Source organism: Tamandua tetradactyla, chromosome 20, assembly GCF_023851605.1.
Source record: "Tamandua tetradactyla isolate mTamTet1 chromosome 20, mTamTet1.pri, whole genome shotgun sequence".
NCBI lineage: Eukaryota > Metazoa > Chordata > Mammalia > Pilosa > Myrmecophagidae > Tamandua > Tamandua tetradactyla.
In genome coordinates this window covers 454,809-479,898 of record NC_135346.1, presented here as the reverse complement: position 1 = coordinate 479,898, position 25,090 = coordinate 454,809, and the positions used below count along the sequence as shown (strand labels likewise).

General features: G+C 38.2%; 1 protein-coding gene and 1 pseudogene across 1 annotated transcript; one reads left to right on the top strand and one right to left on the bottom strand.

The window, feature by feature from the left end:
• Nucleotides 1-2,903: 2,903 nt before the first annotated feature.
• Nucleotides 2,904-3,848, top strand: LOC143664395 (olfactory receptor 1f45-like). Its single transcript, XM_077138007.1, has one exon. It carries the CDS (start codon nucleotides 2,904-2,906, stop codon nucleotides 3,846-3,848), a length of 945 nt encoding a protein of 314 aa, XP_076994122.1.
• Nucleotides 3,849-24,038: 20,190 nt separating this feature from the next.
• LOC143664394 (translationally-controlled tumor protein-like) lies at nucleotides 24,039-24,583 on the bottom strand (annotated as a pseudogene).
• Between the last annotated feature and the right edge of the window lie 507 nt (nucleotides 24,584-25,090).

Genomic DNA, 25,090 nt, shown 5'->3' with positions numbered 1-25,090 from the left:
TGGTTTTATTCATAATTCATGAAAACTGAAAACAACCTGAATGTCCTTCAATTGATGAATGGATAAACAAACTGTCATACATCCAAACAATGAACTACTCAGCAATAAAGTGTGCAACTACTAAAACACAAACATTAGTGATTGCAGAAGCTGAGGTTCAGGGATTAACAACAGAGGGTCACTAGGGAATTTTTGGGGGGTAACTGATTTGTTTGATATCTTGATTATGACGGTGTATTTTGACAAATACAAAATTCGTAGAACAGTACACCACAAAAAGGATGACTTTTTATTGTATATAAAAAATAATGCAGGTTTCTTTTTTTGGGTGGGGTGGGGTACATGGTCCAGGATGTGAACCCGGGTCTCCAGCATGGAAGGCAAGCATTCTACCACTGAACCACCCATGCACCAAAGATGCTTCAATTTTTAAAATCTAACAAAGCTGTGTTTTTTTTCTTTCTATATACTATTTGGTGGTTTCTAATTTTATTATTTTATGGTCAGAGAAGATGGTCTATAAAATCTTTATTTCAGAGACTTTTTAAGGCTCTTCATTCCAACCAATTAAGAAGATTAATATTCTAATATTCCCTGGTTTTCAGGGAAGTCAATATATGTGTATTTTATAAATATATATTAATATATACACACATATGCATATGTAATTGTGTATATATATACATATATTTGTATAAAATTTTTAGATCATACATTTAATTTAATAGTTCAAATCCCTGATTATCACTATTTATTTTTGGTTACTGGAACAATTAATTTTTGAGACAGGTATAAAAAAATATTCCATTGAAAGTGTGGATTTAATGAAATTCTTGTATTTATAAGAGCTTTGCCTTTTTAGTTTTGCAGCTATTGTTAGTCATCAAATTAAGGTTTCTCAACTGGTAAACCCTCTGTGTATCTTTTATCTTTTACCCTCTAACTGACTTCCCAAGTAGAGTGCTAAGAAGGTGTTAGGTAAGTGTTTGAATTTGTGCAACAAGCATTTGCATAGGAACTGAGCTTCCTTTAGTCCTACTCCCTGTAGAGAATGGAACAAGGAACATAGCTCGTGTGCCTCTAATGAGGACCTCTGAGGAAGCACCTCTAGGGGTGCCCAAACTTGGCAGCTATTGCTGCCCTGATCCCCTTGAAAATTCCTGATCTTCAGGGATGGAGGATGTTTTAATTTGCTCCCAATCACCCAAGCCCGGCTAGGGAGCAAAAGCACTTAACTCCGAATGTTCTCCTCCAGAGAAACAGTTCTTCAATCCTCAGTCCGAGTGTGAAACTCCATCACCCAGAGACAAGCACAAAACAATAGCTATAAGAACTCTGTAAGCACACCTGAGAGCAGCAGAGAGCTGCCAGGTGAGAAAGGTTGGGAAAGCAAGCGAGGGCATGTAATCTCCAACAACAGATTCCCATGGACACAAACACATAGAAACAGACACACCAAGTCCGTCAACTCATCAAGTTCAAAGGGGGAACCTCTCTTGGTGTGGACATGCACCACACTTTCCCATTTCAGGGTGTGCTGGCTATTGCAGAATCCTGCTATTCCTCTTTCGTCTTTTCCCTCTGTTTCCACTTTGGAAAATTACCTGTCCTTAAGACCAGAATAATCACATCTGCTGGTCAAGAGAATCTTGTGATTGCATATAAATGACATATCCCACCAGTCCATCACCTCTTAATTTCTTTATTCCAGGTTTTCAGGAACAACTTCTTTGAGAAGGTCTAGCTTCTGTCTAGAACTGGGAGATATTCCAGGAAAAAATGACTTCAAATTCTCAGCATTTTTATCTTAATTTCAGTAATCTAGCTCTCACAATGGTTGACACATCACTGTCCCCATATATGTGCATCCTATCTCCTGAAATATTGCCTACAATATCTTCTGTCCCAGTCAAGCAAGCCTCTACTTCACTCACATAGCAATCTTCTGCCAATTTCCCCTCCCTTCTCCCCAGGACTTTGATCTCTGCAGAATGTATCTCCTCTCCTTCACTATTCAAATACCATGAACTCTTCTGGGGAATTGCATTCAAAATGCTTTAAACATCCCCTCTCCCCTCAGACAACACACACACATACACACACACACACCTATGGTGGGTTCTTATGTCCTGGGATCGTCTGTTGGATGTACTATTGAATTTGCTCTTTATCAATTAGTAAACTCCTTTCATCCAGTACAACACTCTAGATACAATTCCTCATATTTTCTTCTGGCTAACAAAAAGGAGGGAGAATGCTGTGCACAGCAGTCTATACAGCACGCTCAAGTCAGCAGACCCACCAGCCACAATCTACCCTGAGGATATCTCAATGGCAGTAAAATGTTGAGGACAAACCACCAGGAGGGTCTATCAAAGTCCACAAATTTTCCAAAATTCTGGGCAAATACAAAAGTCCTAGATAAACTTTGAGGCCCTATAATATAGCACTTAGTACAAAACCTGCCATGTGGTTAAATTTTCAGTAAATTGTAGCTAATCAAAATCAGGTGTTTAGCTTGCAAAGAAATAGAATATAAAGAAAAAAATGCAGTTCAGCTGGCTTGAAACTTTCACTGGCTCTGTGAATTTGGGGATAGCACCTAACCACCCAAACCTGTTTCCTTTTCTGTAAAATGAAATATAATATCTCAATAATAAGATTGAGTACTGTACATGAAAGTATTTATAGATGGTATTCAGTAAATAGGGGTGTAATAAATAAAACTGTAGCTACTGGTAATTAAACACTATTGAAATTGCTCAGGATTTTCTGTAAAACTTAATACGATTATTCAGTTTTTGTTCCTTCTCAACCGATGAGTTAACTGTCCCAATTTTAAAAATTTGCTCAAATGCTGACATATGATCTTATCCTGCAATGATATTTTCTCCCCTCCAGACATGGACAGGGACAACCAGACTACAGTCACAGAATTCCTTCTCCTGGGACTCTCTGGGCAATCTGAGCAGGAAGAGGTTCTCTTTGGACTGTTCTTGTGGATGTACCTAGTCACCATCTTTGGAAACCTTCTCATCATCTTGGCCATCACTTGTGACAGTCATCTCCACACACCCATGTACTTCTTCTTGGCCAACCTCTCCAGTGTTGACATCTGCTTTTCATCAATCACAATCCCTAAGATGCTGGTAAATCATATATTGGGATGCAAATCTATCTCTTATGTGGAATGCATGACCCAGATCTACTTCTTCATCACTTTCATCAACATAGATGGGTTCCTCCTGAGTGTGATGGCGTACGACCGCTATGTAGCCATCTGTTGCCCACTTCACTACACCATGATCATGAGGCCCACGCTCTGTGTCTTTCTGGTGACTGTGTCTTGGGTCATTACAAATCTGCATGCTCTCCTACACACTCTCCTCATGGTCCAGCTCACATTTTGCTCCAGCAATGCTATCCATCACTTCTTCTGTGATCCCTATGCTATTATAAAGCTGTCTTGTTCTGATACTTTCATTAATGAGTTGATGGTATCCATTGCAGGTGGACTGATGTCAATTGCTCCATTTACATGTATCACTGTCTCATATGCCTACATCTTCTCTAATATATTGAAATTTCCATCTATTCAGGGAATAAGGAAAGCCCTGTCTACATGTGGATCCCACCTAACCATGGTCTCCTTCTTCTATGGGGCAATCTTGGGGGTCTACATGCGCCCTTCATCCTCCTACTCAGGACAGGACACAGTGGCCACAGTCATCTTCACAGTGGTGACACCCCTGGTCAATCCCTTCATCTACAGCCTGAGGAATCATGACATGAAGGGAGCCCTAAGGAAACTAATTCTCAGATCCGGAATTAGAAAATTTCAGAGCTGAGAGGGATTGTAGAATTTATACATCTCCTCATTTTCAAACAGAGAAGCTGATACCCAGGTAGGTGCAATAACCTACCATACCCAGATAGGTGCAATAACCTAGCCATGATTACACCAGTATTAGTGAGGCATGATCATGACCATGTTTTAAATATATGGTTGATTAATTTCTCACTTATGAAAAGGGTTGGTTGTAAGTAATTTGTTTTACAAACAAGAAAATCTCTGGTCCAGACATATTTGGATATCTTGGAAAGAGGATCATGGGTGGGTCCAGCAGTCTCCTAAAACACTGCCACCATAATAGTGCAATTTCAGAGGATTTTAGAATAAGTCTCCTCAGAGTCTACTGCCCTCTGTGGACTTACATGAGAAGTTGCTACAATTATCACCAATTTACCAAGTCTCAGAAAGATTAATTTATCCAGGGCATACAACTAGTAACTGTTTGAGACAGAATGATTCCTGACTATCTCCTTCCTGGGTGCTTGGTCATCACTGAGTTGGGTAATTCTTCCTCTGTCCTAGGCTCAAGTCCTTCCCCCCACTTCTCACTGCTCAGAAACCCATCCCTATTCTCTCCCCTCATCTAAGCTCCTTGTGTTGTGTTACTCATCATGGGCATCAGGAAGTTTTGCAAAGTAGCTGTATTTCCTAACGGAACTCTTAGTATTCAATTTTAGATTACCTATCAGAAGCAGAGGTTCCTTTTAAAATAGATGCATCCTGAGTTCCTATAGTAGCTTAGAGACATGGAAACATGAATTAACTACAGGACTTGGACTAGAACCCAGGATTTCTAATTCCCAGTCCATAGTTTGTTCTGTTCCATGAGTCAAGGAGTCCCAGGCTGTTCCTACTATACAACTGAGGGGTAAGAACCTACAAGGCCAATTCCACCTTCTCTTTCCTGATATCCAAAGTACTCACCTAAATCCCCAGTGGTCAGTCTTCTGTTCCCCTCCTCTCACTGGCCTTCTTGCCTCTGGCTTCTCTCCTTTATCAATCTCTTCCACTCTCATGGCTACTCAGCTCTCATTGTCCTCATCCTTGGCCCTTTATGACTTGGTCTTGACATTGACCATCTCTCACCCTGAACATAGCTACAGCCTCATGGTGGAGTGCTTTGCCTTCTGCATCTCCCAATGTAAATCTGTCCTGCATATCCCATCAGTTTAATCTTTCTAAACCATGGATTGTATCCTGCCAGCCAATCCTTACAGAAGATATGGAAGAGGCTTCCACTGCCAGAACAAATTTAAAAATTCTTAACTTCACATTCAAAGCTTAAAATGATTTATTTGGCCTCACGTTACACTTGCAGCTTTGTTAACTTACATATCTAATGCCTCCAAGACTTGCTTCTCCTAATTCCTTCACTCCTTCTCTGCTGAATATCTCCCCAGATTTTTAAAAACTTTAGCAATATTGTGTTTCCCTCATCTCCTTTATTCATCAGTTCCCAATGACAATCATAGAGTACACAATACCGTTCTTCTCAGACTGGTGTGTCTGTGTGAGCCCCCAAGGGACTGCCTCTTGGTATCAGTGGGAACTTGACTGTACAGGAAAAACTGGATGTATTTTTCTGAGCTGTCACTTTTATCTCAGAGAGTTTAGTGGAAACATTTGAAATATAATATCATGGACTAGGTGTTTATATACTAGTTTTGGTTATATCACATTCTTCCTTACATTTCCCATATTTGCATACATCTCATCACCATTATTACATTACAAGCTCATTTTTGAGAAAGTACCATAGCTTATGCCTGGGTACATCCCATGCAAATATTAGTAGAATTTTTATTCATCCTAAAAAATAATTATGTATTAAGAAATAACTGATGATGTACTAGACAAATCTAATGAGAAACTGGGAAGTGAACATTTCTAGTCACCAAAAATTAGAGCAGTAAAACTTAAAATTTAGGGGAATAGAGTATGGATAAGGTTACTCCAGAACTTGGAATGGTTTCACTGAATTCTGGAACCCAGGGAGGCAGTAAGGTTGAAAGGAAAGAGCCATGGTTTTGGCTCAGCCACCTCTCACTCAACTCTGTAAAGGTTGGGTAGGAAAAAAATGATGGTAGAGGAGTCAGTGAACTCACTAGTATGTGCAGTCAAAGGGAAAATTACTCTCCATTAAATCCTCCCCCTAAATTCATCAGCATTTGCCAGACAGAAAGACCAGCGTGAGCGGGAACAAGAACCCCCAGAAGGTCACCAGCATGATGTGAGCCGAAAGAGGAAAGGACTCTATCTCGCTCTGTCTGGCTGTGTGTGAGAGGTTATGTGCTGGCTCATCCTAAAGGAGCCTCAGGTCCTTAAGTTTCCTACCACTCTACGGCCTTTCTGTGGTCTTCTCAGAGGCCAGCTCTACTCACAGACATGCACTGGTCATGAAATAGAACGCAGCATCATCCAAGGCCTCCACTGCCCTCTTCTCCTGAAGACCCATGCAGTGACAGGCTGAAAGAGTCCTCCTTGGGGCATCTGGGGAATCAGGATTAGACTTGGGTCTGGGGATTCACCCTCTAGGGCCTGCATTAGCAGAAAGGCCAGTGCTTGGAACCTTCTCTTCTGCAGTTGGGGCTCCTGGGAGCCCTCACTCCCATAGGCAATTTCTATAGAATTCTAATTAGCCATTAGGGACCAGCTGTTTACAAGCCAATTAAAAGAACTCAGTGTGCTGGTTTGAAAGGCTGCATGGACCCTAGAAAAGCCATGTTTTAATCAAAATTCCATTCATAAAAGGTAGAATAATCCCTATTCAATACTGTATGTTTGAAAGTGTAATCAGATAATTTCCCTGGAGAGGTGATTTAATCAAGAGTGGTTGTTAAAATGGATTAGGTGATGACATGTCTCCACCCATTTGGGTGGGTCTTGATTAGTTTCTGAAGTCCTATAAAAGAGGTAACATTTTGGAGAAAGAGAGATTTCAAGAGAGCAGAGAGTGCTGTAGCATCAAGAAGCAGAGAGTCCATGAGCCAGCAACCTTTAGAGATGAAGAAGGAAAACGCCTCCCTGGGAGCTTCATGAAACCGGAAGCCAGGAGAGAAAACTAGCAGATGATACTGTGTTTGGCATGTGCCCTTCCAGCTGAGAGAGAAACCCTGACTGTGTTCGCCATGTGCCTTCTCACTTGAGAGAGAAACCCTGAACTTCATCAGCCTTCTTGAACCAAGGTATCTTTCCCTGAATGGATGCCTTTGATCGAACATTTCTATAGACTTGTTTTAATTGGGACATTTTCTTGACCTTAGAACTGTAAACTAGCACCTTATTAAATTCTGCTTTTTAAAAGCCATTCTGTTTCTGGTATATTGCATTCCGGCAGCAAGCAAACTAGAACACTGAGGGAGAAAAGTTTGACTTTGGCTTAGTGAATGTTGAAATAGAGGCTCATCCTTTTTCCCAGCACAGTTCCCCGGATGTTGCTTTCCCCAGAGTAAGCAGAGACTGCTCCAGGTCATGGCCATTAGAAATATTTTCAAGTTTCTCAAAATCATCTCTATTCACCTTTTCCTTCAAGTATTCTACTCAAAGGACACTGCTGCCAGGGAGGCTTCCAGGAACCCAGTACTGTTTGCTATGAGCTGCAGAAGCCCTTTCTACTATTCACCAGCTATTGCAAACTTGTAGAGACTGTTATCGTCCTGCCTCTAATATCTTATCTCCCAGTACTTGAGGGCAGAAGCTAATCTTTCTATGCATTTTTATCTCTCACAGTGTCAATCAACTTTCATTAGGTAACTTTGTTCTGGGCATTGATCTTTTGCCACACAAATACTGAAAGTGATTTTGTTTAACTGGTGTACTCTGACTCCTAGTAAATCTGACTGTCTAGACTAATTCATGTGAGAGCCACATTCTCAGTGTATTGCTGAACCTACCTTCAAAACAGACCATATTTTATTTGGTTGAAATTTTAGGCTTATCATATTGCTGGTCAAAAACTACTGACTCAGACATCTTGAAAAAATGGCTGATTCTCCGTCTGGAGCAAGGAAACACAGGATGAGCCTGGAGCATTCTGTAGTGTAAAAAAAGTAAGAAAGTGCTTAAATACCAAAGGGATGGAGTCATGTCAAAGGGACACAGAGGTCAACCTGAAGGACCGACCCCCCCAAAGCCAAAGATAGAACAATAACAAAATAAAGTCAAATTGGATGATAAGCCAATTTTTAAAAGAAATATACATAAGTCCATATTTATAAAAACAAATGAATGAATAAATAAATGGGAGACAAGGGACAAATTTTCCTTATAGAGGAATTCCAAATAATATATGCAGATATTCCCTCCCCTTGCCACCTATCAAGAGGTAGAATTTAATCCTGTCCTACCTGCCCCCCCACCCTGTCCATGAGAATGGACTGGATTTAGTAACTTGCTTCCAAAAAGTATAGAAAGAGAACAATTAGAACTTTGCTGTGGAGGTCCCTGGCAAAGAACAGCTTAACCAGGTAACTAAAATTACCCTTCAGTTAAATTGCTTATAAGTCATGTTGATATCACATACCCCTGATATAAAGTGATGAGAACTGTATTTCAGCTGTGTGGTATTCTTTGCAAAAAGGCATATATATTTTTCTTGATTTCTCCTCAGATTTCTCATTACTAGTATAAGGAAATAGTGATTTTTACATGTTGATCATGTATCTCACCACTTTGCTGAATTCATTTATTAGCTCTAGTAGCTTTGTTGCAGGTTTTCCATGATTTTCTGTATGTAAGATCATATAATCTGCAGATAGAGAAAGTTTTCCTTCTTCAACTCCAATTTGGATGCCTTTTATTTACATTTCTTGCCTAATTTCTCTAGCTAGAACTTCCAGCACAATGTTGAATAACAGCGGTTACAGTGGACATCCTTGTCTTGTTCCCAATCTTGAAGGGAAAGCTTTCAGTCTTTCACCATCAAATGTGATGTTAGCAGTGAGTTTTTCATAAATGTCCTTTATCACATTGATAAATGTGCCAGTTTGAAGCTGTTATGTGCCCCAGAAAAGCCATGTCCTTTGTCCTGATCCAACCTTGTGGGGGCAGCCTTATTTCTTTTAATCCTGATTCAATATTGTGGGTGGAAACTTTGATTGAATTTTTTCCATGGAAATATGATGCACATTTTGGGTGGGACACTTTGATTGGATTGTTTCTATGGAGATGTGACACACACAATTTGTGGGTGTGACATTTTGATTAGATGGAGATGTGACTCTGCCCACTCAAGGTGGGCATTGATTAGTTTACCAGAGTCTTTTAAAAGAGGAAATATTTTGGAGAAAGCTCATAGCTGACAGAGATGCAGACATTTGGAGATGATTAAAGTGTCAACAGAGAGAGCAGACACCTAGGCACAGATGTTTGGAGATGCAGAGCCCAGCAGATTTCACCATGGATCTTCCTATGAGATGCTGACAAGCCAGAACCCAGAGCTGTGTCCCGGAGGAGCTAAATGAAGGCCCACAGATGCTTAGAGAGGAAACCACTAGCATCAGAAGCTAGAAACAATGGAGCCAGGACTAGGGACCAGCAGATGCCAGCCATGTGCCTTCCCATGTGACAGATAACAGCCTTTCTTGAGTCAAGGTGTCTTTCTCTGGATGCCTTAGTTCAGATATTTTTATGGCCTTAGAACTGTAAACTTGTAACATAAATTCCCTTTTTAAAAGCCCTTCCATTTCTGTTATATTACATTCTGGCAGTATTAGCAAACCAATACAAAGAAATTTCCTTCTATGTCTATCTTTCAAAGCTTTCTTTTATTAAGAAAGGATGTTGGAGACTTTCAGGAAAGTTTCAGAGTGGGGTGGATTGAATTTACCTCTGCTCTGTGGGACAAGATAGGGGATGGGGAGAGAATGATTTGGACTCTGGTACCCGGGGTGGTTGAGTGATTGAAGAGGGTCTCCAGGGTTACTTGTGGAGGAAAAAGGTGGGGGAATCAGGGCAGGGAGAGTAGGGTAATGGTTATATAGGCCATGATCCCCACCAGGGGCAGAGAGCAGCATATGGGAGGTGCAAATTGAAGGGAACAGAACATCCCTCTGCTCCAGCCTGCCACAGCTGCTGGCTGGAGAAACCTCCTTAAGCAGCTCCACAGCTGGCACCTGTGGGGAGCCCGGAGGCAAGCTCCACCATCCACCACAAGGAATTGTGCCCCCAGGCACTGGGAGTGGTTGCTCAGCAGGGTGCTGTGAATAGCTGTCCTTATTGGGTGTGGTGTTTGATGGATCTGCTTGACACCTGACATTGCAAATTGGCTGCTCCCTCAGGCATTGTGGCCAGCTCCTCATCCAGCGTGCTGGGACCAGCTGCTGGTGAGAAGCAGCACATGCAGGCTGGCAAACTCCCTATGTGCTTAGTTATGGTTTCTTTTTTTCACCTTTCTTTTTTAAATATATTTTTCTCTCTACATATCTTTATTAGTATCAGTTATTTTTATTTTTATTTATATATTTTTTTATTTATTTTTTCTTCTAATTTATTTACTTATTTAATTTTGTCTCCTTTCTGTGAGCACCAGTCTGAATTCATTCCCAATATATCTTAAGGTGTCTTGTTCTGACTTTAGAGCCTAGTATGGTTGAGGTATGTGTGGGTTTTTTTTGTTGTTTTAAAAATACTTTTTTTATATTTCATTTTGATATTATTATAGCTATTATTATTATTATTTGTTTGGGTGCAAGGGCAAGGATTTGAGCCTAGGTCTCCCATGTAGCAGGCAGCAGTACTTTTGCTACTGAACTACCTGTGCATCCCGATCTAGCTTATAATACATCCTTAAGTAGAATTGTACCCCCTACATGAAATCCAGGTCTCAGTGTGGCAGGAAATTACTGACAAACCAAGTGCAAAAGGAAACCTTCATGGCGGGCCATGGTGACTCAGTGGCAGAGTTCTCACCTGCCATGCTGGAGACCAGGGTTCTCTTCCCGATGCCTGCCCATGTTAAAAAAATAAAAAAATGAAACCTTTAATACAAAACCAAATAAATACAACTTGCAAAATAATTTTATTAAGATAATCAAATGCCCTGAACACAATAGAAAAGTATGTGCAGAGGCAAGCAGAAATGGCCCATCCAAATGACAAAACCCTGGAGGGGACACACAATATGGAAAAACTACTCATAGATACTTATAAAGAAATAAAGGATATCAGGAAGACACTAGAAGAGCATAAAGAAGAATTCAAAAGATGAAAGAGATGAAAGATACAGTAGACCAAATTAGAGATAGACTAGAGACCCATGACAGCAGATTTGAAGAAGCAGAAAGAAGAATAACTGAGCTAGAAGAGAGAATGTATTAGCTTGCTAAGATGCCAGAAGGCAATATACCAGAAGTGGAATATCTTTTAAGAGGGGAATATATTTTACAGTTCTAAGACTGTAAAAATGTATAAATTAAGGCACCAAGAGGCTAGCTTCACTCAAGAAAGGCTGATGCTGTCAGCTGGGAAGTCACATGGCTGGGCATCTGTTGGCCCTTGTTCCTGGTTCCATAGCTTCCAGCTTCTGATGCCAGTGATTTCTTCTCTAAGGGTCCGTGGGCATTCATTTATCTCCTTTAGGACACAGCTCTGGGTTCTGGACTGCTTAGTATTTCATGGGAAGGCACATGATGAGTCTGGTGGGCCCTGCATCTCCAAATAGCTGGGCCTCATGTTGGCTCTGAAACAACTGTTCTCTAAGCATCTGCATCAGCTCTGAGGCTTCTTCAAAACATGTCCCCTTTTAAAGGACTCCACTAAACTAATCAAGACCCACTTTGAATGGGCGGAGTCACATCTCTATCTAATCAAAAGGTCATACCCACAATGAGCGTATCACATCTTCCTGGATATAATCTAATAAAATGTTTCTTTCTTATATCATTGAATCAGGATTAAAAGAAACATCTGGCCCCACAAGATTGGATCAGGAGTAAAACATGGCTTTTCAGGGGTACCCAGTACCTTCAAACTGGTACACGGAACAACTGAACTAGAGCACACAGAAAATAAATGACAAAAAAGATGGATAACACGTTACTGGATGTGCTGGTTTGAAAGGATGCATGGACCCTAGAAAAGCCATGTTTTAATCAAAATCCCATTTCATAAAGGTAGAATAATCCCCATTCAATGCTGTATGTTTGAAACTGTAATCAGATAATCTCCCTGGAGATGTGATTTAATCAAGAGTGGTTGTTAAGCTGAATTAGGTGACGACATGTCTCCATCCATTTGGGTGGGTCTTGATAAGTTTCTGGAGTCCTATAAAAGAGGAAACATTTTGGAGAATGAAAAAGAGATTCAGAGAGAGCAGAGCAGAATGGCATAGCCATGAGAAGCAGAGTCCACTAGCCAGTGACATTTGGAGAAGAAGAAGGAATATGCCTCCCAGGGAGCTTCATGAAATAGGAAGCCAGGAGAAGAAGCTAGCAGATGATGCTGTGTTCACCATGTGCCCTTCCAGATGAAAGAGGAACCCTGACTGTGTTCACCATGTGCCTTTCCAGATGAGAAATTCTTGACTGTGCTTGCCATGTGCCTTTCCACTTGAAAGAGAAACCCTGAACTTCATCAGCCTTCTTGAACCAAGTTATCTTTCCCTGGATGGCTTAGATTGGACATTTTTACAGACTTGTTTTAATTGGGACATCTCCTCAGCCTTAGAACTGTAAACTAGCAACTTATTAAATTCCCCTTTTTAAAAGCCTTTCTATTTCTGGTATATTGCATTCTGGCAGCTAGAAAACTAGAATACTGGATCTTAGGGAGATGATGGACAACAAGAGGTACCTAAACATAAGAAACATTGGAGAACCAGAAGGAGAAGAGAAAAATAAAGGTCTGGGAAAGTTAGTTGAAGATATAATTGGGGAAAACTTCCCAACCTTTATAAAAACATAATATGCAAATCAAAGAGGCCCTATGAAGTCCAAATAGATTAGATTCAAATAGGTCTATGCCAAGACACATACTAATCAAACTGTCAAATGTTGAAGAGAAACAGAAAATCCTGTAAGCAGCACAAGAAAAACAATCTATCACATATAAGGGAGTTCACATAAGAATGAGTTCATATTACTCAACAGGCACCATGGAGGCAAGAAGGCAGTGGTATGATATATTCAAGATCCTGAATGAGAAAGACTTCATTCAAGAATTCTTTTTCTAGCCAAGTCATCCTTCAAAATTGAGGGAGACATTAAAATCCTCACAGACAAACAAAGACTGAGAGAATTAGTCAACAAGAATCCTGTCCTGCAAGAAAAACTAAAGAGAGTCCTGAGAGCTGGAAAAAAAAAAGACAAGAGAGGGAGGTCTGGAGGATGGCACAGAAATGAAGAGTACCAGTAATGGTAATTTAAAGGATAAAAAGACAGGGAAAAGAATATATAGCTCTGACAAATAAAAACTAAAAGATAAGTTGGTAGATTCAGAAACTACTTTTGCAGTAATAACTTTTAATGTTAACAGATTAAACTCACCAATTAAAAGAAACAGATGGGCAGAATGGATTGAAAAATATAATCCATCTATATGCTGTTTAAAAGAGAAGCATCTTAGACCCAGAATACAATTAGATTGAAAGTGAAAGGATGGAAAAAGATGTTCTATACAAGCAGTAACCAAAAGAAAGCAGGAGTAGTTATACTAATATGAGACAAAATAGACTTTAAATGTAAAAACATCATAAGAGACAAAGAAGGACATTACATTTTAATAAAATAGACAATTAACCCAAGAAGAAATAACAATCATAAACCTTTATGCGCCCAATCAAGGCACTCCAAAGTGCATTAGGCAAACATTGGCAGAACTGACGGGAGCTATTGATGTTTCAACAATAATAGTAGGAGACTCAATACACCACTCTCCACTATAGATAGAACAATCAGACAAGAAAGAAAGAATAGAGAATGTAAACAATGTGATAAACAAATTAGACCTAACAGACATATATAGATCATGACACCTCAAAACACCAGGATATACATTCTTTTCTGGTGCACATGGAATGTTCTCCAGGATAGATCCTATGCTGGGGCAAAAAACTGATTCCTTATAAATTTAATAAACTTGAAATTATCCAAAACACTTTCTCTGACCACAAAAGAATGAAGCTGGAAATTAATAATCACCAAAGAATCAGAGCTTTCACAAATATATGGAGATAAAACAACACACTCTTAAATAATCAGGTCAAAGAAGAAATTGCTAAAGAAATCAGCAAATATATAGAGCTGAGTGATAATGAGGATACAACATATCAGAACTTATGGGATGTGGTAAAGGCAGTGCTGAGAAGGAAATTTATTGCCCTAAATGCCTATATATAAAAAAAAAAAAACACAAGAATGAGCATAAATCAAGGACTTAACTGCTTACCGAACAATTTACAGAAGAAAAGCAAACTAACTCCAAAGCAATTAAAAGCAGAGAAATAACAAAGATTAAGCAGAATTAAGCAATCTGGAGAATGATAAAGCAATAGAAAGATCAACAAAATGAAAAATTGGGTCTTTGAGAAAAATTGATAAAATTGATGGACCCCTAAATAGACTGAAAAAGAGAAAAAGAAAGAGGATGCAAATAAACAAAATCAGAAATGAGAGGGGGACTGTTACTATGGATTCTGAAGAAATAAAAGAACTCATAAGAGAATATCGTGAACAACTAAATGCCAAGAAACTAGACAACTTAGATGAAATGGACAAAGTCCTAGAAACACACAAATTACCAATACTAATTTGAGAAAAGATTGAAGCTCTCAACAAACCAATTACAAGTAGAGAGATTCAATTAGTCATCAAACATCTTCCCACAAAGAACAGCCCAGGACCAGATGGCTTCACAGGGGATTTTTATCAAACATTCCAAAAAGAACTAACACCAAATCCTGCTCAAATTCTTCAAAAAAATTGTGGATAAAAGAATGCTACCTATCTCATTTTATGAAGCTAACATCATTCTAATAGCAAATTGGATAAAGATGCTACAGGAAAACAGAACTACTGGCCAATCTCCCTAATGAATGTAGATGCAAAAATTCTCAAGAAAACACTAGCAAATTGAATCCAACAACCAAGTGGGGTTTATATCAGGAATGCAAGTGTGGTTCAATACAAGAAAATCAATCAGCATAATATAGCACATTAACAAATCAAAAGGGAAAAATCACATTATCATATCAATTGATGCTGAAAAAGCATTTGAGAAAATCCATCATCTTTTCCTTATAAAAACACTTCAAAAGGTAGGAATCAAAGGAAAAATTCTAAATACCATAAAAGGCATATATGAGAAACCCATAGCCAGCATCATCATACTTAATGGTGGGAGACTGAAAGCATTCCCCCTAAGATCTGGAATGAGGCAAGGATGCCATTGTCACCAACATTATTCAACTTTGTACTAGAAGTCCTATCTGGAGTGATTAGAGGGGAGAAAGAAATAAAAGGCATTCAAATAGGAAAGGAAGAAATAAAATTTTCATTATTTGAAGAATAATGAAGTGAAGCTCACGAAGAGCTTCTCATTTTCATTAGCTGTAAGGAAAATTCTAATCAAGATGATAGTAGATATCTCACACCTAAAAGGATGGCTGCTATTAAACAAACAGAAACAATCAGAAAACTACAAATGTTGGAGAGGATGTGGAGAAATTGAAACACTTATTCACCATTGGTGGTACAGCCAGAAAAGAGTTTGAAAACTGAATATTTGGTGACCTGGCAATATTGACCCTCAGCATATTCCCAGAAGAGCTGAAAGCAGTGACACAAACAGACATTTGCACATCAATGTTCATAGCAGCACTATTCACAATTGCCAAAAGATGCAAACAATCCAAGTGCCCATCAACAGATGAGTGATTAAACAAACTGTGGTAATGACACACAATGAAATACTATGCGTCAATAAGATGAAATGAGGTCCTGAAGTATATGACAACATGAATGAACCTTGAGGACATAATACTGAGTGAAATGAGTCAGACACAAATAACAGATACTGTATGATTTTGCTATTATGACTACGACAAAGGTAATCTCAGATGTTACACTGTAGAATACAGCAAAAGAGGTGCACAAAAGCTAGACATGGGTGTTTTAATCTGCTAAAACCAGACAAACTCCAGGATCTGTTCTGTAACTACTCATTGAAGTGTGCTTTGAAATTTATTGCTTTTCTATGTCTTTGCTTTGTATGTATGTTATATTTTACAATAAAAAATGTTTTAAAAAAAGGATGATAGATTTTGTCAAATGCCTTTTCTGCATCAATTGACTGCTCATGTGGTTTCCCCCTTTGATTTGTTAATGTGGTGTATTACATTAATTGGTTTTCTATTATTAGCCCACCCTTGCATAGCTGAGATAAAACCCACTTGAATATGTTGTACAATTCTTTTGAGGTGCTGTTGGATTTGATTTGCAATTATTTTGTTGAGGATTTTTGCATCTATATTCATTAGATAAATTGGTCTGAATTTCCTTTTCTCATAGTGTCTTTATCTGGCATTGGTATTAGGGTGATTTTGGCTTCACTAAATGAGTTAGGACGTGTTCCCTCTACTTCAAATTTTTGGAAGGGTTTGAACAGGATTGGCATTAATTTTTCTTGGAATGATTGGTAGAATTCAACTGTAAAGCTATCTGGTTCTGGACTTCTTTTTGTCAGGAGGTTTTTAATGACAGCTACAATTTCTTTCATTGTGATTGGTCTGCTAAGATCTTTTATTTCTTCTAGATTCAGCTAGGTTGATTGTGTGTTTCTAGGAATTTGTCCATTTCATCTAGGTGGCCTCATTTGTTGGCATACAGTTGTTCATAATATTCTCTGATGAGCCTTTTAATTTTTGTGGAGTCAGTAGTAATGTCCCCCTTTTCATTTCTGATTTTATTTATTCATATGTTCTCTTTTTTCTTTGCTAGTATAGCTGAGGGTTTGTTAATTTTATTGATCCTCACAAAGAACCAATTTTTGGTTTTATTAATTTTCATTGTTTTTAAATGCTAAATTTCATTTATTTCTGATTTAATCTTTGCTATTTATTTCCTTCTGCTTCATCTAGGGATATGAATGAAGCTGGTCTGGATAGGACTAAAGTAAATCAGAATACTGGATAAAGGAAGATATGGCCCACATTTTCAAACTTCAACCTCTATGCAAGACCAAAGGGAGAGATGTTTATTTGGTACAAAATCTTTATTTGGGTAGCATATGATCTAATTTAACTTGTATGATCAGTTTACTTGAACACCGTAATTGCATTTCTTCTGCAAAGAAAGAGGAAGAGGAAGAAAATGTAAAAGAAAATTAAAGAATAAAAAATAAAAATAACATAAAATGAAAGGGAGAAACACAAATACAGCACCAAGAATCCCATACCTCTCACTTATAGCCCCTATTATTGACATTTAACTTTGGTATATTTTCTTTTTCGTACTTACTGGAAACTTATTACAATGTCACTGCTAACTATAGACTCCACTTTGTATTGATTGTATTTTTCCATATACCATCCATTTTCAACACCTTGCAATGTTGACATTCATTTGTACCTTCTCATGTAAAAGCCTTCTTATATTTTTACATTTAATCACCATCATTGACAACTCTAGGTTTTTCTAAATAATACAGTTACAGTCTTTATTTTCTATCCCCTCTTCTGGTGTCATATATGTCCCTAGCCTTCCTATTTCAGTCATACTCACACTCATCTTTGTTCAGTGTACTTACAATATTGTGCTACCAACAGATAGTATTGTGCTATCCATTTCTGGATCTGTACAATCAATCCTGTTGAACATTCTGTACTCCTTTAGCATCAAATATATAATCTCTACCATCTTTGCATCTTCTGAAAACCTGTGTTCTCAACTTTAACTGTCAAAGTTTGCTTATTAATGTTAGTTCATATTAGTGACACCATAGTTGTCCTTTTGTTTCTGGATAATTTCACTCAACATAATGTTCTCAAGGTCCATCCACATTGTTGCATGCTTCATGATGATATTCTGTCTTGCAGCTGTGTAATATTCCATTGTATGTATGTACCACAGTTTGTTTATTCACCTCATCCATTAATGGACATTTGGGATGTTTCCATCTCTTGACAATCATGATAATGCCATTATAAACATTGGTGTTCCTGCCTTTAGTTCCTCCAAATATATACTAGAAATGTGAGCGCTGCATCATATGGCAATTTTGAACTTAGCTTCCTGAGGAATTGCCAAACTGCCCTCAAGAGTGGTTTCATTATTCTACTTCTCATCAACAGTAAACAAGTGGGCCTCTTCCTCCACATCCTCCCCAGCACTTGGAATTTTATGTTTTTTTTTTATAATGACCATTCCTGTAGGTGTGAGAGAATACCTCATTCCAGTTTTGATTTGCATTTCCCTACTCGCAAGTAAAGTTGACTATCTTTTCATATGTTTTTTAGCCATTTGTATTTCATCTTCGGAAAGTGTATGTCCATGTCTTGTGGCCATTTTTAAATTTGGTTGTTTGTTGTTTTGGTTTTTAAGCTGAAGAAATGTGATAATCAGAAATGGAATGGCTTTTTAAAAAAGGAATGAATTAAGTTACAAGTTTACAATTCTAAGGCTATGAAAATGCCCAAATTAAGGCAAGGTTATAAAAATGTTCTAACTAAGGCATCCAGGGAAAGATACCTTGGCTCAGGAAGGCCAGTCATGTTCAGGGTTTCTGAACTGGAAAGGCACATGGTAACATCTGCTAGTTTTCTCTCCAGGCTTCTGCAACAACTTCTCCAAGGTGTTTTCTTTTTCCATCTTCAATAGTCTTTGGCTCTGTGGGTTCTGTTGATTCTGAAGCTTTTTCCAAAATGGTTCCCTCTTAAAGGGCTCCAGTAAGCAACCCCACTTTCAATGGGTGGAGACATATCTCTATGGAAGCCATCTAATAAAAAATTACCATCCACAACTGGGTGGGTCACATTTCCATGAAACAATAAAAAAGATCCAACCTAGCAATATTGAATAAGGATTAAAGGACATGGCTTTTCTGAGGTACAAAACAGATTCAAACTGACACATTTGTATTTTTGTTGATGAGTTGTAGGATCTCTTTATATATTCTGGGTATGAAACCCGTATCTGATATGTGGTTTCCAAATATTGTTTCTCATTGCATAGGCTGAAGTTTACTTTTCTCACAAAGTCATTTGATGCACAAAGCTTTTCAGTTTTGAGCATATTCTATGTATCTATTTCTTCTTTCATTGCTTATATTTTGGGTGTAAGGTCTAGGAAACCACTCCCTATCACAAGTCTTCAAGATGCTTTCCTACATTTTTTTTCTAAAAGTTTTTTTCTAAAAGACCTAAACCTCTAATGTTTAGGTCTTTGATCCATTTTGACTTAATTTCTGTATCAGGTATGAGATAGGGGTCCTCTTTCATTCTTTTGGATATGGATATCCAATTCTCCAGATACCATTTATTGAAGAGGTTTCTCTGACCCAGTTGAGTTGGCTTGAATTCCTTATCAAAGATCACTTGTCCATAGATGAGAGGTCTATTTCTGAACACTCAATTATTCCATTGGTCACTATATCTATCTTTATGCCAGTACATGGTGTTGTGACCACTGTAGCTTTGTAATACACTTTTAAGTCAGGTAGTATGAGAATTCCCACTTCATTCCTCTTTCTCAAGATGTTTTTGTCAATTTGGGGCACCTGTCCTTTGAAATAAATTTGCTTATTGGTTTTTCTATTTCTACAAAGTAAGTCATTGGGATTTTAATTGGTATTGTGTTGAATCTATAAATCAATTTGGGTAGAATTGACATCTTAAATATATTTAGTCTTCCAATCTATATACATGGTATGTCCTTCCATTTATTTGTCTTCTTTGACTTCTTTTAGCAATGTCTTATAGTTTTCTGTGTATAGGTTTTTTGTGGCCTTCATTAAATTTATTCCTAAATATTTGATTCTTTGATTGCTATTGTAAATTGCATAAAAAAATTTCCTCCTCAGACTGCTCACTACTAGTGTATAGAAACTCTACTGATTTGGGAGTGTTGATCTTGTATCCTGCCACTTTGCTGTGCTCATTATTAGCTCTAGTAGCTGTGAGAACATCTTTGTTTGGATTTTATACATATAGTATCATGTCATCTGCAAACAGTGAAAGTTTTTACTTGGATGTCTTTTATTTCTTTTTCTTGTCTAATGGCTCTGGCTAGAATTTCCAGTACAATGCTGAATAACCATGGGGACAGTGGACATTCTTGTCTCATTCCTGATCTTAGTGGAAAAGTTTTCAGTCTTTCCCTATCGAGTATGATTTCAGCTATGGGTTTTTCATACATTTTCTTTATCATGTTGAGGAAGTTTCCTTCTAGTTCCATCCTTTGAAGTGTTTTCATCAAGAAAGGATGTCAAATTTTGTTGAATGCTTTTTCCATACCAATTGAGATGATCATATAAATAAATTAAGTGTTTTTTTTCACTTTGATTTATTGATGTGGTGTATTATATTAATTGATTTTCTTGTGTTGAGCCAGACTTGTATACCTGGAATAAAGCCTACTTGGTCATGGTGTATAATTCTTTTAATGTGCTTCTGGATTTGAAATGTGAGTATTTTGTTGAGGGTTTTGCATCTATATTTGTCCCGACCCGTGGGACAGACGAACCTGGACCTGAGGGAGGGAGTGAGAATTGGGGGGACAAGAGACACAGAGAATGGAGACAAGACAGGATTCTGATCAAGTCTCCATTTATTGAGGGCAAATCCAGGGTATTTATCCAGTGGGATGGGGGAAGTGCCTTGTATCAGGCGTTAGCAGGTGATAGGCATTGCACGGTGGCTAGGCCAATCCGCAGAAACTAAGATAGCAAAGGCGGCTCAGCCGAGGCTATTCAGCAGATTTCTGGGCAGAGCAGAGCAGACGTGAGAAAATAGAAACTTTACTTGAGATAAAAACTTAACTTGAGTTAGTATCCAAGATGGTGTTGGACCACAAGGTGGTCAGTAGATGGCGCCAGACACCAAGATGATGGCCGGCACACTGCCGGTGCCATAAACGGCTCCCCACATATATTCATTATTGAGATTAGTCTTTAATTTTCTTATCTTGTAGTATCTTTGCCTGGCTTTGGTGCTAGGGTGATGCTGGCTTCATGGAATGAGTTAGGTAGCTTTCCATCCTCCAATTTTTTCTGAACAGTTTGCGCAGGATTGGTACTAATTTTTTCATGAATGCTTGGTAGGATTCACATGTGAAGCCATCTTGTCCCAGATTTTTCTATTTTGGGAACTTTTTGATGATTAATTCAATACTTTTACTTGTGATTGGTTTGTTGAGGTCATCTATTTATTCTCAAGTCAATATTGGTTGTTAATTCTTTTCTGGGAAGTTCCCCATTTTGGCTATGTTGTCTAGTATTTTTAGCATATCATTGCTAATAATATCCCCTTAGTATCTCCTTTATTTCTGTAGGATCAGTAGTTATGTCCATCACCTATTTCTGATTTTATTTATTTGCAGCCTCTCTCTTTTTTTCAACCTAGCTAAAGGCCAGCTGGTTTATGATTTTCTCAAAGAACCAACTTCTGGTTTCATTGAGTCTCTCTTATGTTTTCATGTTCTCTATTCATTTATTTCTGCTTTAATCTTTTTTATTTCTTTCCTCCATTTGCTTTGAGCTTAGTGTGCTGTTCTTTCTCTTGTTCATCCAGGTGCATAGCTATTCCTCAATTTTTCTCTTTCTTCATTTTTAGTACAAGCATTTAGGGCAATAAATCTCCAGTCTCAGCACTGTCTTTGATGCATCCCAAGTTCTGATATATTGTGTCTCATTTGAACTTATGTTAAGATATTTACTGATTTTTCTTGTAATTTCTTCCTTGACCTACTATTGTTTAAGAGTGTGTTGTTTAGCCTCCATATATTTGTGAATTTTCCAGCCTTCTGCCTATTATCAATTTCCAACTTCATTCCATCATTACCCAAGGAAGTGTTTTGCATCATTTCAATCTTCTTAAATTTGTTGAGATTGATTTGTGATCCAACATATGACCTATCCTTGAGTACAATCCATGAGCACTTGAGAAAAATGTGTATGATGCTGTTGTGGGTGTCGTGTTTTATAAATGTCTGTTATGTCTAGTTCATTTATCATATTATTTAACATGTCTGTTTCCATATTGATCCTCTGTCTAGATGTTCTATCAGTTGATGAGAGAGGTTCATTGAAATCTCCACCTATAATTATAGAGGTGTCTCCTTCTCCCTTCAGTGTTTCTCATGTATTTTTTGTGTCTTCTTGATGAATTATCCTTTTTATTAATACGTAGTGTCCTTCTATGTCTCTTGTAATTGTTTTACATTTGAAATTCCACTGATGTTATTATAGCTACCCCTACTCTTTTCTGGTTGTTGTTTGCATAAAATATCTTCTTTCCAGTCTTTCACTTACAACCAATTTTTGTCCTTGGGTGTAAAGTGAGTCTCTTGTAGACAGCTTATAGATGTGCCTTGTTTTTTAATCCACTTCATTAGTCTATGTCTTGTGAGTTTAATTCATTAAGATTTAATGTTATTACTGTAAAGGCAGTACTTTCTTTTAGCATTTTGCTTTTTGGATTTTATATGTCATATCTTTTTTCCCTTTCTCTCTTTTTACCTGCTTGATAGTCTTCATTTTTACATTCTTCTCCAAGCCTATATCTCCTGAATTTTCCCATCTTCCTGTAGTATTCTCTTTAGTATTTCTTGTAAAGCATGTCTCTTGTTCACAAACTTTCTCAGTGTCTGTTTGTCTGAAAGTATCTTAAACTCTCCCTCATTTTGAAGAAAACTTTTACCAGATATAGAATTCTTGGTTGGCAGTTTTTCTCTTTCAGTATTAAAATATCATACAACTGCCTTCTTGCCTCTATGGTTTCAGTTGAGAAGTACACACATAGTCTGACTGAACTTCCCTTTCTGCGATGGATTGCTTTTCTCTTGCTGCTTTCAGAACTCTCTCTTTGTCTCTGACATCTGACAATCTGACTAATAAGTGTCCTGGAGTAGGTCTGTTTGGAGCTATTCTGTCTGAGGGTATGCTGCACTTCTTGGATCTGTAATTTTATGTGTCGCATAAGAGATGGTAAATTTTCAGTGTTTATTTCCTCCATAAGTGTTTCTGCCCCTTTTTTCTACTCTTCTCCTTCTGGGACACTGAAAACATGTATATTCATATGCTTCATGCTGTTATTCAATTCCTTGAGTCCTTGCTCATATTTTTTCATTCTTTTCCCTATCTGTTCTTTCATGAGTAGGATTTCAGCTGTTCTGTCCTCTAGTCCACTAAAGCTTTTTTCCACCACTTCAAATCTACTGTTGTAGGTAGATTTGCTTTTCATCTCTTCTATTGTGCTTTTAATTTCCATAAATTCTGCTACTTGTTGTTTCAAACTTTCTGTTCTTCTCTACATTTGCCCAATGTCTTCTTCATATCCTTTCTTTTTTGCCATATCTTCCCTCAACTCATTGAGTTGATTTTTGATGTGATTTTGCATGTCTGTTTGAACATCCCCGATCAGTTGTTTCAACTCCTGTATCTTCTTTGAATTGTCAGTTTGTTCCTTTGATTGGGCCATATCTTCATTTTTCCTAGTATGGTTCATAATTTTTTGCTGATTAGTTTATTTTTGGAGGTCGTTTTCACTTTTCTTTTCCAACTGTATTATAGTCTCTGCATTATTTTGATAAAACTTTTCCAGAGTTAACTACTTCCATTTGTAGGTGATGACATGTACAAAGATTCACTTCAAATGCTGGCACTGCTATTAACATGGTCTCCTCCCTTCAACTCATAATTAGGAGTTTTGGTTCTTGTTTTTATATTCCAGTCCCAGAAGTAGGTTAACTATAGATGTCATCTGAATACAGTCTTATGCTGTAAAGTAGTTACCTATAAGCAGACTCTACCTTCTCCAGGAACACTACAGGATGAATTTAGTTTAAATATTAAACTAAGAGGCATTCTCTCAAAGGAGTTTAAATGCGTTTTTATTTTTAGACAACGCACATGACATGTTTTTCTTAAAACAATGCCTCCATTCCAAATAAATCAAGGTCAAAATAAATGAGTTCAAGATGGCATCAGTCCATCTGTCTAAGTCCTGGTATTGTGTGGATGAAAAGCAGCAGCCAGTTATGATGACAGGTGATAGATCCAAGGAATTGCAAAATGTATTAACATTTCTCCATTTTTAAACCATCCTTAAAGAAAATCATATACGGGGTCACACCATCCTCACAGTAGTGTAGGAGAGCAGCCATACTACCCAGATTCAGGTTTTCACCAATATAGAACTGGTAGTTTTTGAAATTAGCAAGGATGTGCTTGATTTGTTCTGCAGCCCCTGTCATAAAAGGTTTTACTCTTTCCGGTTTCTGTTCTTCAACTTGCTTTTGATTGATTTCATGTGATCTTTGATGTCCTTCTTGTAGGCTTCTTTCCTCAAGCTGGTTTCCTACAGGTGATGGTTCATGACAATATCAACACCGGTGATGACTGTGCTTTCAGTACCTTCACCTTCTGGGCCTTTGGAAGAGGTATTTCCACCAATGAGCATCATCAATGCCACCCTTGATCATCTTTCCCTCCACCTCCAGGTGCAGCCCATCTGCGATCTCAAATCTTGTAAATGTCAGAGACCACTTCATCATGGCTGATGAGGTCCCGGCAGGTGATCATGATGGCAGCTGAAGGGAGACTGCGGTGGCAGTGGTGCACGGCAGGAGCCCAAGCTCGCAAGAGGTGGAGCAGCCAGAGTGCTGGGGGAGGAGGAGCTGGACGGAAAGAGTTTTTTCACTTTTTTACCTAGGGTTTTCATGTTTGGCTTTGTTCTCTCTATATGTTCTTTGTCATTCAATTCAACTTATTCTAGACCTCTAGCATTGCTTGTTTACTGATCAGAATTTTTCAGCTCTTGGTTTTCTGGTTCTTTCCTTGCCTATATGGAAACTTTTTTTGAGGAAGGTCTCCTTAGATTATGTTCAGTCAGATTTCCCCTGAATAGACAGGCTCAGGTCTCAGGGGGAGGGTGTAATCAGTATCGAGCTTCCCTGAAGGTGAGACACAACAGGTTGTCAGAGATTCTTGTGATGCCTCTAGGCTCTGTACTTTTCCTATACTTCCTAGCACGTGGCACTTATCAGCCCACAGATCCACACAGGCTACCATAAATTGGTGCAGTGACTT

Coding starts and splice junctions, on each gene's coding strand:
- LOC143664395 (XM_077138007.1), top strand. CDS start 2,904: ATGGACAGGGACAACCAGACTACAGTCACAGAATTCCTTCTCCTGGGA.